The following is a 14088-nucleotide window of genomic DNA, read 5'->3' on the forward strand; positions in this document are numbered from 1 at the left end:
TTTTGGATTCCAGGGATTTTTGTCTACTAGGTAAGCAGCACTCTCTCTGGTCCTGTCCTTTGTCTAATTGTCATACCACTCACCATCCAGCCTCTGAGTCCTAAATAGATATTATGTACATCCTCCATTACTATTCCAAAGGACAATTCTTGCATCGAGTATAATTGGTGAGATCCACTAATTTAGCACATTGGACAAGGATGTCCTTTTTCTCTATACAACTCCTTTCCTCTGAATTCTGTAGGTCTTTTCTCAAAGCAGTTATTGGTGACATTCTATCTCAAACTCAATGCTTAAGGTTTTTTTTTTTTAATAGAGGAATGGAAAATCATGAGATTTAATCTAATATAACAATTACTATGGTCATGAATATAGTCTAGCCAACTTATTATATACTCATATCAAAGCAGAATGCATCAGAATCTCATAATCTCATTGTTAAAAGTGCTTTGTTGATCATTTTTATAACAAAAATTATTTGAAATTTTAAACTGAATGGAACTATGGAAATTACAGAATTCAATATGGGCCTTAGGGAATAGGTAACTCTCCCAGGCTAACAAAAGGCAAGAATAGGTAACTTCCAATACTCAGCACAGATCTCTTTCACTCACTGAACTTTACTGATTCTGTGAAGTGAGGTAAAGACATGGATTACAGATCCTTCTTCAAGGGCCCATGAACCAATATGGCATGTTCATATTACCCATTAGTGTAGTAACTGCTGGGTGGTAGTATATCATAGCTAACAATGCTGCGTCTAGGGAAATGACTTCACATTTGTTTCCTTAGTTTCTCCTATAAAATGAAAAGGATAATAGTTGATCTCTCAGAGGTTGCTTTGGTTATCAAGTGAGATAATACAGCTAGAAGGCTTCGAATAGTGTCTGACACATATAGGTACTCAGAAAATGTCACCTGTTTAATTGTGATTCTTTCTTCAAGTTTCCATGAAATTCATTTTTTGACATTCTTATTTTTCTGCAAAATTTTCTTTCATTTGCCATTACTCCTGCCTTGAATTCCTGTGTACTGAAGGCTGGTCTGCTAACCACAAATATTTTTAACAGTGCTAATTATTTTCATCTTGTAACTAACCAAAGCAAAGGAGAAGATTAAAAGACAGTTATGGATAAATTAATCCCTGGTTTTCTGAATGGATGCACTTGTTCTGAGGCTATTAATATAATCCATCAGCTTTACACTTATTAGGTATTGTGCCCTGTATGAACACATACTCAGAAAGGAAGTCTAAAAGGAATGAGCCAAGTAAAACTTGCTTTCAGGACCTATCTCAGATTTACTCTCTTAGGAGCATCCTTCTCTAAAAGTACATGCTCATATTGCTTCCCAGTCCTGAGCTCACTGAGTAGACACATTCTAAAGACTTCAGTTTCTCTGCCCTGTCTTGTACCATCTCCAGCCAGTGCTCCAACTGCCAAGCTGAGCTGACAAGACCTGTTATCAGAAGTATCTGAATGTCTGCATGTCGGTTCAGATTTCCTTGTTTGCTGTCACCTTCTGACACCAATGTCTTAATATTTTTGGAATATAAGACTCTAAGGCCATTTCAAATTAGAGAAGCTGCATAGCAAAAGCAAGCAAACAACAATAAACACAATCAATGGAATCAATGTTTAGAAAGGGAGGGATGCTGTCCGCTATCCTGTGATCTCTCATGCAATCTTTTATCCAGTACTTTCCATTCCACCTCAAAAAAAAATTTTTTTTTTTTTTGGTGCAGTCCTATCCCCTTTGCTGTCCAGTTTAGTAACTCAAGTTCTTGGTATCTGTTATGGTTTGGGTGTGAGTTGGCCCCCAAAAGCTTACATGTGAGACAATGCAAGAAGTTTCAGAGGAGAGATGATTGGGTTATAAGAGTCATAACCCAGTCAGTGAATTAAAACCATGATAAAGATTAACTGAGTGGTAATTGAAGTGGTAGGGCTGGAGAAGGTGGGAATCGGGGCATGGCTTGGGGGTGGGTATTTGTATCTAGGGAATGAAGTCTCTCTGTTTTCTGATCACTTTGTGAGCTGCTTCTCTCTGCCATGATGTTCTGCCTCACCTCGAGCCTGGAGGAATGGAGCCAGCTGTTGATGGACTGGGAACTCTGAAATCATGAGCCCCCAAATAAACCTTTCTTCCCCTAAAATTGTTCTGGTCAGATCTTTTAGTCACAATAGCAAAAAAGCTGACTAAAACAGTTATCTCTTGCTAGGATGTCTCCAGGGTCCCCCAAACTGGGTTCCCATCTTCCAGTTCAATATGCTTATTATCATCAGGCTAAGATTAAACCTTCATGATATGGGGAAAAATGCTCATTTTTGAGGATCAGTTCAACTCTAACACCAAACTTATCCCTACATCCTGTCCTCCAGTCATGAAGCAAATATAACTATCCCTTTCATTAAAAGACTTTAGTCTTTCCTGTCCTTCCTTCGACTAGGGCATTTCTACTCATTTTTCTAGCCTCAGTTCTGGTGCTACCTCCTGAGGACATCCTGATTCCCTCCTGATAAGATTAACTATTTTTTATTTAGGTGACTTAGCTCCTTTTACATGTCTTTGTTCATAGCACTAGTTAGATTTTTTTCTCTATCAGTTTTTTACCTCTCTTCCCAAATCAGTATTTTTTTAATTGTTGTCAATGGACCTTTTATTTATTTATTTACCTATTTATTTATTTATTTGTCTATTGTGCTAAGAATCCAATCCAGTGCCTCACACAGGCTAGGCAAGCACTCTAACACTGAGCTACAACCCGAGCCCGCAAATCAGTATGTTTAATACTTGAAAATAGATACAAATCACATTCAATTTTATGGCATCTATGCCAAGCACAGTATCCTCTTCCAGTTACTAATTGTTCAATAAGCAATTGAATGTATAAGTGTACCATATAGGGAGGCTTGTATATACCTACACACACACACACACACACACACACACACACACACTCACACACACACAGTATTGGGCTAGAAAAGTTATTTTCTCTGCTTTCCTTTCTTCCTTTTTTCCCCTAAACAGTTACTGAGCCCCTTCTGTGTTCTGGATCCTGTGTGAGGTATCAGAAACATTGAGAATAATGAAATATCATCTCCCTAGAAGTGCCCTGAATTTTAATGTGAAGGAAAAGAGTGAGTCATAATATAACTTGGGTGTCAGCATAGCAGTTACAAAACCATGTTTGTAACTGAATTGTGGAGATGCCCTCTGCTCTCTAAAGGCCAGCTTTTGAGATGAGCTTTGAGTGCAAATGATCACCTCCATATTGTGCCCTGACATATTAGTATATGCAGCAGCTATTGACAAAATCTACTTCAGTGGTTCCTGGAGAATGGTATCTGAGGGAGATAATTAAAAGGTCATTTATCTGATTTGTCTGGGTCCCTGGATTCTAGTTCTAGCTCTACTACTAATTAGTTTTGGCCCTAATTCAATGGTTCAATCTATCAGAGACCTATGTATAGATTAAAGATACTGGTCTAGATTAGAGATTAGATGTTCTCAAACACAAGCTCATATTAGATTTTTAAAAATGAAATGTATACATAATATACTACCATACATATATAGTTCCCACCAAAAAAAAATTCACTGAATTAGAATCTCTTAAAGGATCCCAGGCTATGGGGGTTAGCAAAAGGTTTTCCCACGATTCTGAGAAACTCTGACCTGAGCTCTATCTATTCTTGATGATTTCATGATATGTGAGGTTTGGAGCCTCTCTGATTTTATGACATAGTCTGGCAGGCCCCCACCCTGATTGAGCTACAGAGACTCTCAGTCCCCTTCAGCCATTCTCCTTTAATAGGCTGTGAGAACCAGGAACATTGTTTCAAAAAACAATCAGATCAGTAGCTGACATCATAGGTCTTCCTGAAAGAGAGGAAAGAGATGCAGAACAGAGATAAGACCAAACTAATAATAATAATAATAATGCTAGATGCCTGCAAGTCATCCCAGCCAAGGCTATCCACAGCTTCAGCTTCTTGAACTTTAAGATGGACCCAGTTATTCTGATGCCCTGACTCCCATATATTTATTCTCTGAATGAGGCACAAAGATCCGGTGAGCTAATGCATCAACCTATGAAAAATGAACAATTAAAACAATGAAGTTGTCAGTTCTTTTACCAGATTGCAAATAAATAACCTTCCTGTCAGGCTGGCTGCTCTGCTGGACCATTAGTTTAATACAAAGACATTCTGAAGAACGGGTGGATGACAGCTGATCTATCACCCTGGTGGTTCCAGGCCTTTGATAAAGACCTGAGAAAAAGATGCTGTCATAAACCACAGAAGGTCAATCCCAATTTGTGAAAAGCAAAGTATTAGACAAAATTTGAATATACCTCTCTGTCTACCGTGAGAGTGTAAGCTATTTTATTTTAAAATTGGCAGGGTAAAGGGCACTTCTTTTAACCATCCAAAACACTATTCTTTCTGCCAATGCTTATTTAGCTTGTCAGGGACACTATGCTACTGGAGATAGTATGGAATTTGTAACTGCCACAGTAGAAGGACTGAGAATTTAGGGTTGCACAATGATCTTCTTGTCAGTCTGCACAGGGTCTTACTAAAGAAGTTACTGCATTTCATGCCAATCAGCCATGATTGAACAAGAAAAAATTAATTAATTACATTTTCATATAGGTATGGTTTCTATATGCCATTTTATAAAATGTTTGCCATGCAGAATATTGCTCAAGGACAGTACAATAATTATATAAACCAATAGATCGGATAAATAAGAACAAATTCTTTAAATACTCTAGTTGATATTTCATTTGTCTTTAAATTTTATAGAAAAAGTAGATAATTACCATTGAGAAGGCACTTCTTACTCCTCAGAAACAGAAAGTTAAATTAGAAAATGTTGCCTAATATCTAATTAGTTGAGGTGCAGAGTTTATAAGGTTATCAGGATTAACCAACTTGTCTCTCTAATTCACTTTGTCTCAATTTGAATCTTAGCAAAGCTGGCTTCTCAAATTTTAATAAAAACCATAATAAAAAAATAGCAAATTGTCTTCTTCCAAAATTTTCTGGGTACTATCTATATCCAGGTTAATCAATGGCCAAACTGATTTAAGTTATACTAAATTAAAATGAATCACCATTTATTTTTATTTATGAGTATATTCACTGGTCAATTTAAAGGAGAAGATTAAAAGACAGTTATGAATAAATTAACCCTTGGTTTTCTGAATGGATGCACTTGTTCTGAGGCTATTAATGTAATCCATCAGCTTTACACTTATTAGGTATTGTGCCCTAATAAGAGTAAAATGTAGGTTTATATGTCTCTGTGGAAGCCATCCATAGATGTTTTGTGGTCACTTGGTTGCCCAAATGATTTCAACTAAGAAAAATCATCAGATACGTTAGCTCAAACTGGGTTGACCAGTTCTTGCAATGGCTAATAAAATGTAAATGAGAATTATTGTTGTTATTATTATTATTATTACTATTATTATTACCAGAGATTGAACCCAGGGGCATTTAATCACAAAGTAATATCTCCAGTCTTTTGTGATCCTCTTGCCTCAGCCCCCTGAGCTGCTGGGATTATTATAGGTGTGCACCAGCACACCCAAAGAAAAAAATTTTAATGTAAAATTTTCAGACTGATTTTCCTATCTAGAGTGTTAAAACACTAGATGTCTTTAAGACTAAATAATGTTAACATTAGTCTTATTTCCTAAGAGCAGCCCTGGGAAAGAGGAATCTCAGAGCTCATCTTGAGAACACCTGGTATTCTTCCTCAGTATAACACTTATTGGCTTTGTCATTTGGTCAAGTGGTTTAATGTCAGTTTATCTTACTAGTGCACAATAATGCTGGCTTAAAGTAGATCTATATAGAAAGTAAATGCTGTTCTGAAGATAGTTGGGAGCCCTAAAATATTTTTTAAGTGGCACAACAATGTTATTATCTTTTTATATAATATATCTAACATATAAATATATAATAACATTACATGTATATATTTTTTTCAATGTACAGTTCTTCTTCCTGGGTCTCCTTTTACATGTCTTGGGAATCCTAAGTCAATTCCAAAGATTTTTCCTGAATCCTGATCTTCGCTGAAGACTCTCATTATTTTTTTTAATCTTAATTTTTTTGGTAGTTGTAGATGGACAGCATGCTTTTATTTTGTTTATTTTATTTTTTAACACTTAATTGATTTTATTTTTAAATACAAGACAGTGGAATGCATTACAATTCTTATTACACATATAGACCTCAATTTTCATATATCTGTATATAAAGTATGTTCACATCAATTTATGACTTCATACATGTACTTTGGATAATGATGTCTATCACATTCCACCATCATTGCTAAACCCCTGGCCCCTCCCATCCCCTCTGCCCTATCTAGAGTTCCTCTATTCCTCCCATGCTCCCCTCCCTACCCCATTATGGGTCAGTCACCTTATATCAGAGAAAACATTCGGCATTTGATTTTTGGGGATTGGCTAACTTCACTTAGCATTATTTTCTCTGCAGTGCTACGGATTGAACCCAGTGCCTCACATGTGCTTGGCAATCACTCTGTCACTGAGCTATAGCCCCAGCCCCCAAGTCATTTTCAATGTGACATTGTATTAAAACCCCTATTTTGGATCCATAAATAGAATTACTTTTAAAATAATTGACAATAGTTTTTCCACATAAATTTTAATCTAATATAGTTAAATATGAGATTTGTATTCACTTTTATAAAGAGTTATATATCAGGTTACTATGGAGAACATGACCCTGTATGGTAACATAGCCTCTATGGAATAAATCAGAAGTTAATTGAAATGATTCGGAGCATAGAAGTTGCAGTAGGATGAATAATGGTTCCCAAAATACCCATGTCCTAATTCCTGAAGCATGACTTTACATGGCAAAAAGGATTTTGTTGACATGATTAAGTGAAGCATCTTGAGATGGGAGATTTTTTTCTGGTTATCTGGGTGGGCTTAATGTCATCACAAAAGTTCTTACAAATAAAGCAGAGAAGTAAGAACCTAAGCTTTTGGATGAAGATAGAAGGAGGTGCCACAAGCCAAGGAATGCAGGTGGCTTCTAGAAACTTGATAGAGCAAAAAGAGGGCTGAGGTTGTAGCTCAGAGGTAGAGTGCTTGCCCCACACAAGCGAGGCCCTAGGTTCAATCCTCAGCACCACATAAAAATAAATAAATCAGAAACTTGATAAAGCAAAGAAGTAGATTTTCTACTTAAATCTCTAAAAGAACAAAGCCCCCGTGCCAGCAGCTGGATTTTAGAATTCTGGCCTTCAGAACAGTGACAAAATTGTTTTGTGTTGTTTTAAGTCACTAATTTATAAATACAAACTTGTTACAGCAGCCATGGGCTATGAAATGTTGATGAGAATGTGACCATTGTCCCTCATACATATACTCTTGCCCATGTTCTCGCAAATGACCAGCATTTTCCCTCTGAAATTTCTTCTTCTCCCTACTCTTTCCTCCCACTCCATTTCTCCCTACATACCCACTCTCTAGTGTTTCAGCTCTCAGTTAAGTCATGCTCTCTTCAGAGAGCGTATCTGCAAACAAACACCCATCTCTCACCTGGTGTCTAAATTGGGGTCCCTGGTGTTATTTCCCTCATAGCACCCCATACTCTTTTAATATGTTTAAATTAGATATTTGATAGAATAACTATTTGATTGTTTTTGTTTCCCAGTATTGTGAGCTTGATGTGTACAAAAATCACGTCTGATTTTGCTGACTATTTAGAACCTGGCCCATAGGGTTATTCAGGAAACAATTCTTGACTGAAAGAAATTCTTAAGATTCCAGAATTCTGCGGGTCTTGAAAGATGGACCTAAATCACACACTGCAGTGAAGTACATCCGGAAGCAGAAGAAAATAAACTAACAAGAGGAATTTCTTTTGTTCCTTTTGGCCTTCTCTTGCCAATAACAGAGGCTACCGGGCTTTGCATTCACTCGATTTCCTCTGAAGTTGGTCACGTTTTTTAGTCAAGTGACAATTGATAATGTATTTCAGAGTGACTGAATAATCTAAGAAATGCTTTAGTATTTCTCAAAACTTCTTTTTGCATAACATTTAGAATGCTTTTTTTCTTGCTTTCATTTCTTTATTTCCATTTTCATTTTATTACTTTGCAGTACAAATTGTAAATTCCTTTAATGATGTTTAAACATCCACTGGAGAACTGACTGTAAGAGCACCAAGAGGTCAACTTTTCATGAGCAAATTATTTATATCTTCTAAAATTTAATTTCTCCAGAGTTCAATAGTCCAAGCTTAAAATGTCTCTGGGGTTCTCCAAAGATAGAAAAGTAGCCAACAGTTGTGAATGGTTTCATAAAGCCCCCAAAGAGTGAGAAATTAATGAGACTGTGGAAAAGTTTGATTTATGTGTGTAACAGAAACTTCATATCTAGTGATTTAATTGTTTGTTTTTAAGAAATAATTTTCTCTGAATAGCAGATACATGGAAAGATGGTCTTTAAATGCTAGACAAAGTTTCTGCATAATTATGCAGAGTTATTCTGTGGTTTGTCTACATGGATGTGTTTTAGTAGAGAGGGAATACATGTTGCCTAGGCACTAAGAGTTATATGTTACTATATGTTACTGTGTCCTCTGTGTTACTAATAACAATCTGTGAGATAGATTCCATTAATCTCATTATGTGGAAAACAAAATTGAAAGTCTTAGAGCTTAACTAACTTCTTCAAATCCAGAGATAAGGTCCATGGTAGCATAGGGTCACCTGACCTTGGACCACACCTCCTTCACTGGATACTTTCAGACCTGTACAATTTCTTTTTTTTTATGGCTCTCTCATAGCACAGCAGCCCAAATGTCACTTCCCTCAAAGCCCTATGCCAGATGGGGAATGGGTATGAAGATCAGGATACTGCAAATTATTACACAAACCCTACAGTGCTCAGCCTAGCTACTTGGATTTCTCACTGTAACTAATCTTTTTGGAGGACTCTTTTGTGGGATTATTTGCTGTGGGGAGAAGAAGCTTTTGCTCATGTAATCCCTGTGACCAAAATGGGGCTTCCCAATGATGGGAACAATTTTTGGTAATTTCAGCTCTGGGGTTCTAAAGCTTTCAGAAGTCTCTAATGACACATATTTTGACAGTTTTGATTGTTGGTCAGCATTTCCTGCTAGAAACCTCCCATTAAGCAGTTCCTTTCCTCATGTGCTTCCTGATAGGAGCTGAAGGGAGCAAGGACATCCTAGATCTACTCCTGTCACCTACCACCATCATTGGTAGTTCTTATTCAGTCACTTATCAACCTGCTAAATGAGCTTTTTAGACGGGAAATCCAGATGTGCTTCTTGTTGTATGTGGAAAATTCAGGATGAATGTGTCTTTGATAGATATTTGAACAATCATTGACTTCTAGATAAAAGAATGTCCAGACCAACAGCAGAGCACATAAATGGATGTTCAGATGCTGAATCAGATCCCATTTATTGGTCTCACATTTGTGAATTTCCCAGTCAAAAAATGAAAGGAAAAATCCTCTAGTGAATATTTTGGGGTTTCTTTTTGTATGTGTGTGTGTGTTGTGTGTGTACATGTGTGTTTGGTGGTTGTTGTTACTCACCCTGAGTTTTATCAGTCTTTGATGTTAGTACTGAGCAAGTAACCACTGGCCCATAGTTAGAAATTCTATCCTTGCTGTCGTTGTTACTTAAAGAAAGCTGGAAGATGACATATTCTTAAGAATAGTGGATGCTAAGAAAATAAGGGACAGTATGGACTTACAGTAACCACAAATAAAAATGTGGGGGGAGAGAATAAAGCAACTGAAAATTTCTCCAGCACAGGTCTTTCAAAACAGTTTAATTCTTTCTTATACTCCTGATGCCAGATCTTTAAGTTGTAAATAGAAAGGTTGGTCCAGAAATTATTATTCAATTTTAGACATGCAGAACCTCATGACCAACTTAACTTGTCCACTTTTTCCATTTGAATGTTCCTGTGAAACAACCATGAAACTCAAAATGTCTACTTGACTTCATTTTATAAGATGAAATATACCCAGAAAACCTTTTTATTTACTCCAAAAAAAAGGCATTATTTTATTTAAAAGTTGGAGGAAAAGCTTTTACTGTTTGGTTTGTAAAAAAGAAACAGCAGAACTGAGCAGAGTGGCTGACAAGTGACACATATATAGTACATGCTAATGTACAGAGAGAAACAACCTTGAGAGTTTAAACCAGCTGTACCAGAAAAAAATATATCTTTATCCAGATATGTGGTCCCTAATGAATTATACTATTATTTTAGTTGATTTTACCTGACATCACCCTATGATTTTTTTCAGTGACAAGAAAATTGCAGCTGGCCCTTGACAGTCGGTCACAAATTGACTGAACAAAACAAAATCAAACAGTGAAGTAATCCCCAAGTAAATTTAATGAAACCGAAATCCCGAAGGGCAGCACACTTCTGTAGGCAATGGTCTTATTTAATAAATTTTTCCCTGCTTTCACTTTTAGAGCTATATTTACACAGACAAATTTAATTCATTGGGTTTACATTTCCTCTTCCCCTTAGTTTGTCCACCAGGCACATATGGGAAGGACTGTAACCAGGTATGTCAGTGTTCAGCCGAGAATGAGGAGTGTCACCCAGTCACAGGGAGATGTACCTGTCTGCCTGGCTACCATGGAAACCACTGTCATCTCCGTAAGTGTGGGCTCTGCTTAGTTGTAATTTACTGAGGGGACACCAATAGGGTGGGTCACCACTCAGAATATGAAAAGGCAAAAGTTAATTCATCCCAAATTCCATGGGATCTCTTCCTTGAAGTTGAAAACCTATATTTTCTTGTGCAAATCATTCCTTTACTTGCCTTTTCTATTCAAAATATACCCTAGTTCTTCACAAATATCCAAGAAGAAAAGAATGAGATAAAGAAAAGAAAGTATGAACTTATTATTATAAATCAACATGTGGTAAATGACAATGTAGTTAAAGTGATTCATATAGTAAGTTAGTTCCAGGGCCTGCTTAGGAACAATCAAATCAAATTCTTATTCTAGAATGTAAATGATAACTCGCTTAGATGACAAAATGCCAGTTGGCTCCCTGTTGTGTAATAAAAAAGAATAGTCCCTAGACCAAGACCTTAATATTGACTTGTTAGGACATTTTAACATTGAAAATGGTTGCTGAAAAATGTACAAGAAAAAAAAAATATCCCAAGGAGTATGTAAAAATGTTCAGGCAGCTACTTAATTTTTAAGCTCGTAATTATTTATAATGTACTTTTTATTGGTTTAAGAATAGAATGATTTGGCCTCAGTTTCATTCTGCGCCCCCCCCCCAACTTGGCTCTGACTACTCTTTTTCTTCCCTAGTCCTTCCCATAGCAGATTCCTCGGCTCTCCTTTCCTAATTCTACAAGAATCCAACTGATTTGGGGATTTATTTCCCCCCAAATATCACTTAAACATAAACTCATGATCAAGCTATTTAATTTTCTACAAGCCATAGAATATATATATTTTGAATGTCACTTCTTGATTTTTCCTAACTTTAAACATTACCAGCTAAAAACACAATTAAACACCCACGAAAATGGTTTCCATTAATATCTTGTTGGAGGCCCAGAACTATTACAGTTATTCAAACTTAACCTAAAGCACTTAAATATAAAATTAATCAATCTCTATGAGTTTTCTATTATGGCAAATTTCAAACACCCTTCTACTAGAGAAAAGGAAGATGCCTCTCTTGAGAAATTTTCCTTCATGATATCCAGGATATCATCTTTCTCTTTATAAAAATAAGATCAGTTTGCATACACCCAGGTTATGCTTTCATTCAGAAGGGGAGCTAGCCCAGGATAAAGGAGGGTGGCTTCACCTTGCGACAGGAGGCTGGCTGGGTCAGGGAGCCGCTCCCCTGCCTGGTGGAATTGGCTGAGTTCCAGGCAACACGTGGTGAGTGTGGCTGCGAGGGTTCCTTGGCAACATCCACTATAATTACAGGACTATGAAAAAAGATTCAAGAAAATATCCATAAAAGGTGTAGCTGGCTCCCAAGCAAAAGTTGCTGCAGCCAAGAACAACTGGGCTTTCATGTTCTCAGGTTCAGAGTAGAGAATTAAAATTTTCTCTCGGCAGAGGTCAGAGGAAGCAGGCAAACTTGCAATAAGAATCTCGCCACTTCTTAATTCACATAGGCAGGTCAGTCCCAGCATGTGGATAACAGGTCGGAAAAACACAATAACTGTCCAGTAGAGGCAAACTCACCCTATTATGTTTTTTATGACCCATGAGAGGTCTTAAAGTAGCACAGACCCTGAAAACCTTTTATTTCTGAGACTTGCTATACATGCTGTTTATATCTACTCTTCCCAAGAAAAGTTAAGGAGTCCCCTATAACCATAGTCAGTTCTTTTGAAAGTATTCAGAACAGCCTCACACTTGGTATAGAATGCTTTGAGAAATATGGGCCACAAAATAGCCTACCAGGGCCAAGAGTAAGAAATCAAGTCATTCATGGATGCTTGGCTGTAATGTTGTTGTTCATAGCAATAAATATTCAGCAATATCACGTGTTAGTATCTCTTTTTAGTAATAAAGCAATACTGTATAACAATGGCTAATGTGAATTACCTGGTCAAATACTAGAAAAACAGGCTGTGGAAAGCTGATTCATGCTGTTCACTTATTTGGGAGCTATGTCTCAGGATTTGGTAATAGTCTTGTTTGTTCTAGGTTTCTAACGAAACTACCAAATGCCATTCACAGCAACAGAGCATACAGTAGCAGCGAGACTTGCCATTTATGCTAAGCAACTTAATCTTTAATATTTAAACAAATTAGAACTGTAAATGTGAATCCAAGATCCTTCTTGGAATGAAGAAGCGAGAGAAGGGGATTGTGCAAGGATGGGGAAAAAAATCACTTTGTAATGGAAAATAACTAAATACTCTTTGCCAGGGAGACAAGATTTCCAGGGAGAAATAATTGTAAAAGATCAAGCAAAGGCCAAGTAATGATCAAAATGGAACATTAGGAGATGAGGGAGGAGAACTGACTTTTACTCAGAAAAGCCAAATGAAATCATTATGTCCTGGGTGTGTTTCCTTGTTAAATACAGTGAACATTTGAGCAAGGCCTGTGTGCATGATTCCAGAAATTCAACTTTCACATAATAGAGAATTGAATGAGAAAGTAGAATTATCAATGAAATAATTATTCTTGAAAAAAGTTTAGACTGTTTTATAAATATGTACCATGGTATTGATATAAATTTAATGAGTTGGGGGACTAAGACGTTAGCACATACACTATCTTTGAAAGATGGCATTCTCGTCAGTAGGCTAATTTCATCAAATCCAGTGTCCCAATTTTAAAAAGATAATTAAGTCGAAGTCCAGAAATGAGGTGTTAGGGTTTTTTTGTATGAAAAAGGAATACTTAGGGATGATGCTATCAAATGTAAAGCCACCATTAAGATGGTGTGCAGTTGGGTATATGCCAAAGGGAAATTATGTTTCCCAAGGAACTTCAACTTACATGAAAATTATCTTCAAATTGAAACCATCACATATATCAGTTGTTTGAATTCATCAAATATTTATATATAAGCCCTTCATTCCTTTCAACTGAGATACTGACTCTTTGTTACTAAGAATTATATCCTCAGTTCAACATTTCCTCAAATAAGAGCATCAGTTTCACTTCATAAAGATTGCTCTTTTCTTTACTTGCACAGAAACTCATGCCATCTTTCACTTCACAGTAATGTGACTCCAGAGTTTTCCATACTAATCAACAGTTGTTAATTCAGCCTCTTTTTTTAGAAGCAACATGTCAACAAGACACACCACAACTCCCGGCTTCCATCTCTCTATTTTCAGCTTGTGTGTGTTTTTTTTCCTAAAACCAAGTCATTGAATATTATTTTTCAGCATTGTACATTTGTTTGACAACGTTAGTAACTTGATAAAAACTACAAACATTCACAGTACTAACCCAGCTAGATGGGCCAGAAGAATTTTTTGTCTTAGTGACTGGGAGAAGAGAAGAAGACACATTTTTAAAT

General features: G+C 36.6%; 1 protein-coding gene across 6 annotated transcripts in view; it reads left to right on the forward strand.

Moving 5' to 3' along the window:
* The window catches only part of LOC101973364 (EGF-like and EMI domain-containing protein 1), a 616632-nt gene that overhangs the window by 569220 nt on the left and 33324 nt on the right, over nt 1-14088 (forward strand). For 5 of the 6 annotated variants that reach the window (XM_040270041.2, XM_040270039.2, XM_040270045.2 and 2 more), the window contains one exon: nt 10585-10716. The exons of the other annotated variant lie outside the window; for it this stretch is intronic. In XM_040270041.2, the coding sequence (XP_040125975.2) occupies nt 10585-10716 (132 nt within the window). The remainder of the gene's footprint in view (nt 1-10584; nt 10717-14088) is intronic. 6 annotated transcript variants of the gene reach the window in all.

The sequence above is a fragment of the Ictidomys tridecemlineatus genome, chromosome 3 (genome assembly GCF_052094955.1).
Source record: "Ictidomys tridecemlineatus isolate mIctTri1 chromosome 3, mIctTri1.hap1, whole genome shotgun sequence".
Lineage (NCBI taxonomy): Eukaryota > Metazoa > Chordata > Mammalia > Rodentia > Sciuridae > Ictidomys > Ictidomys tridecemlineatus.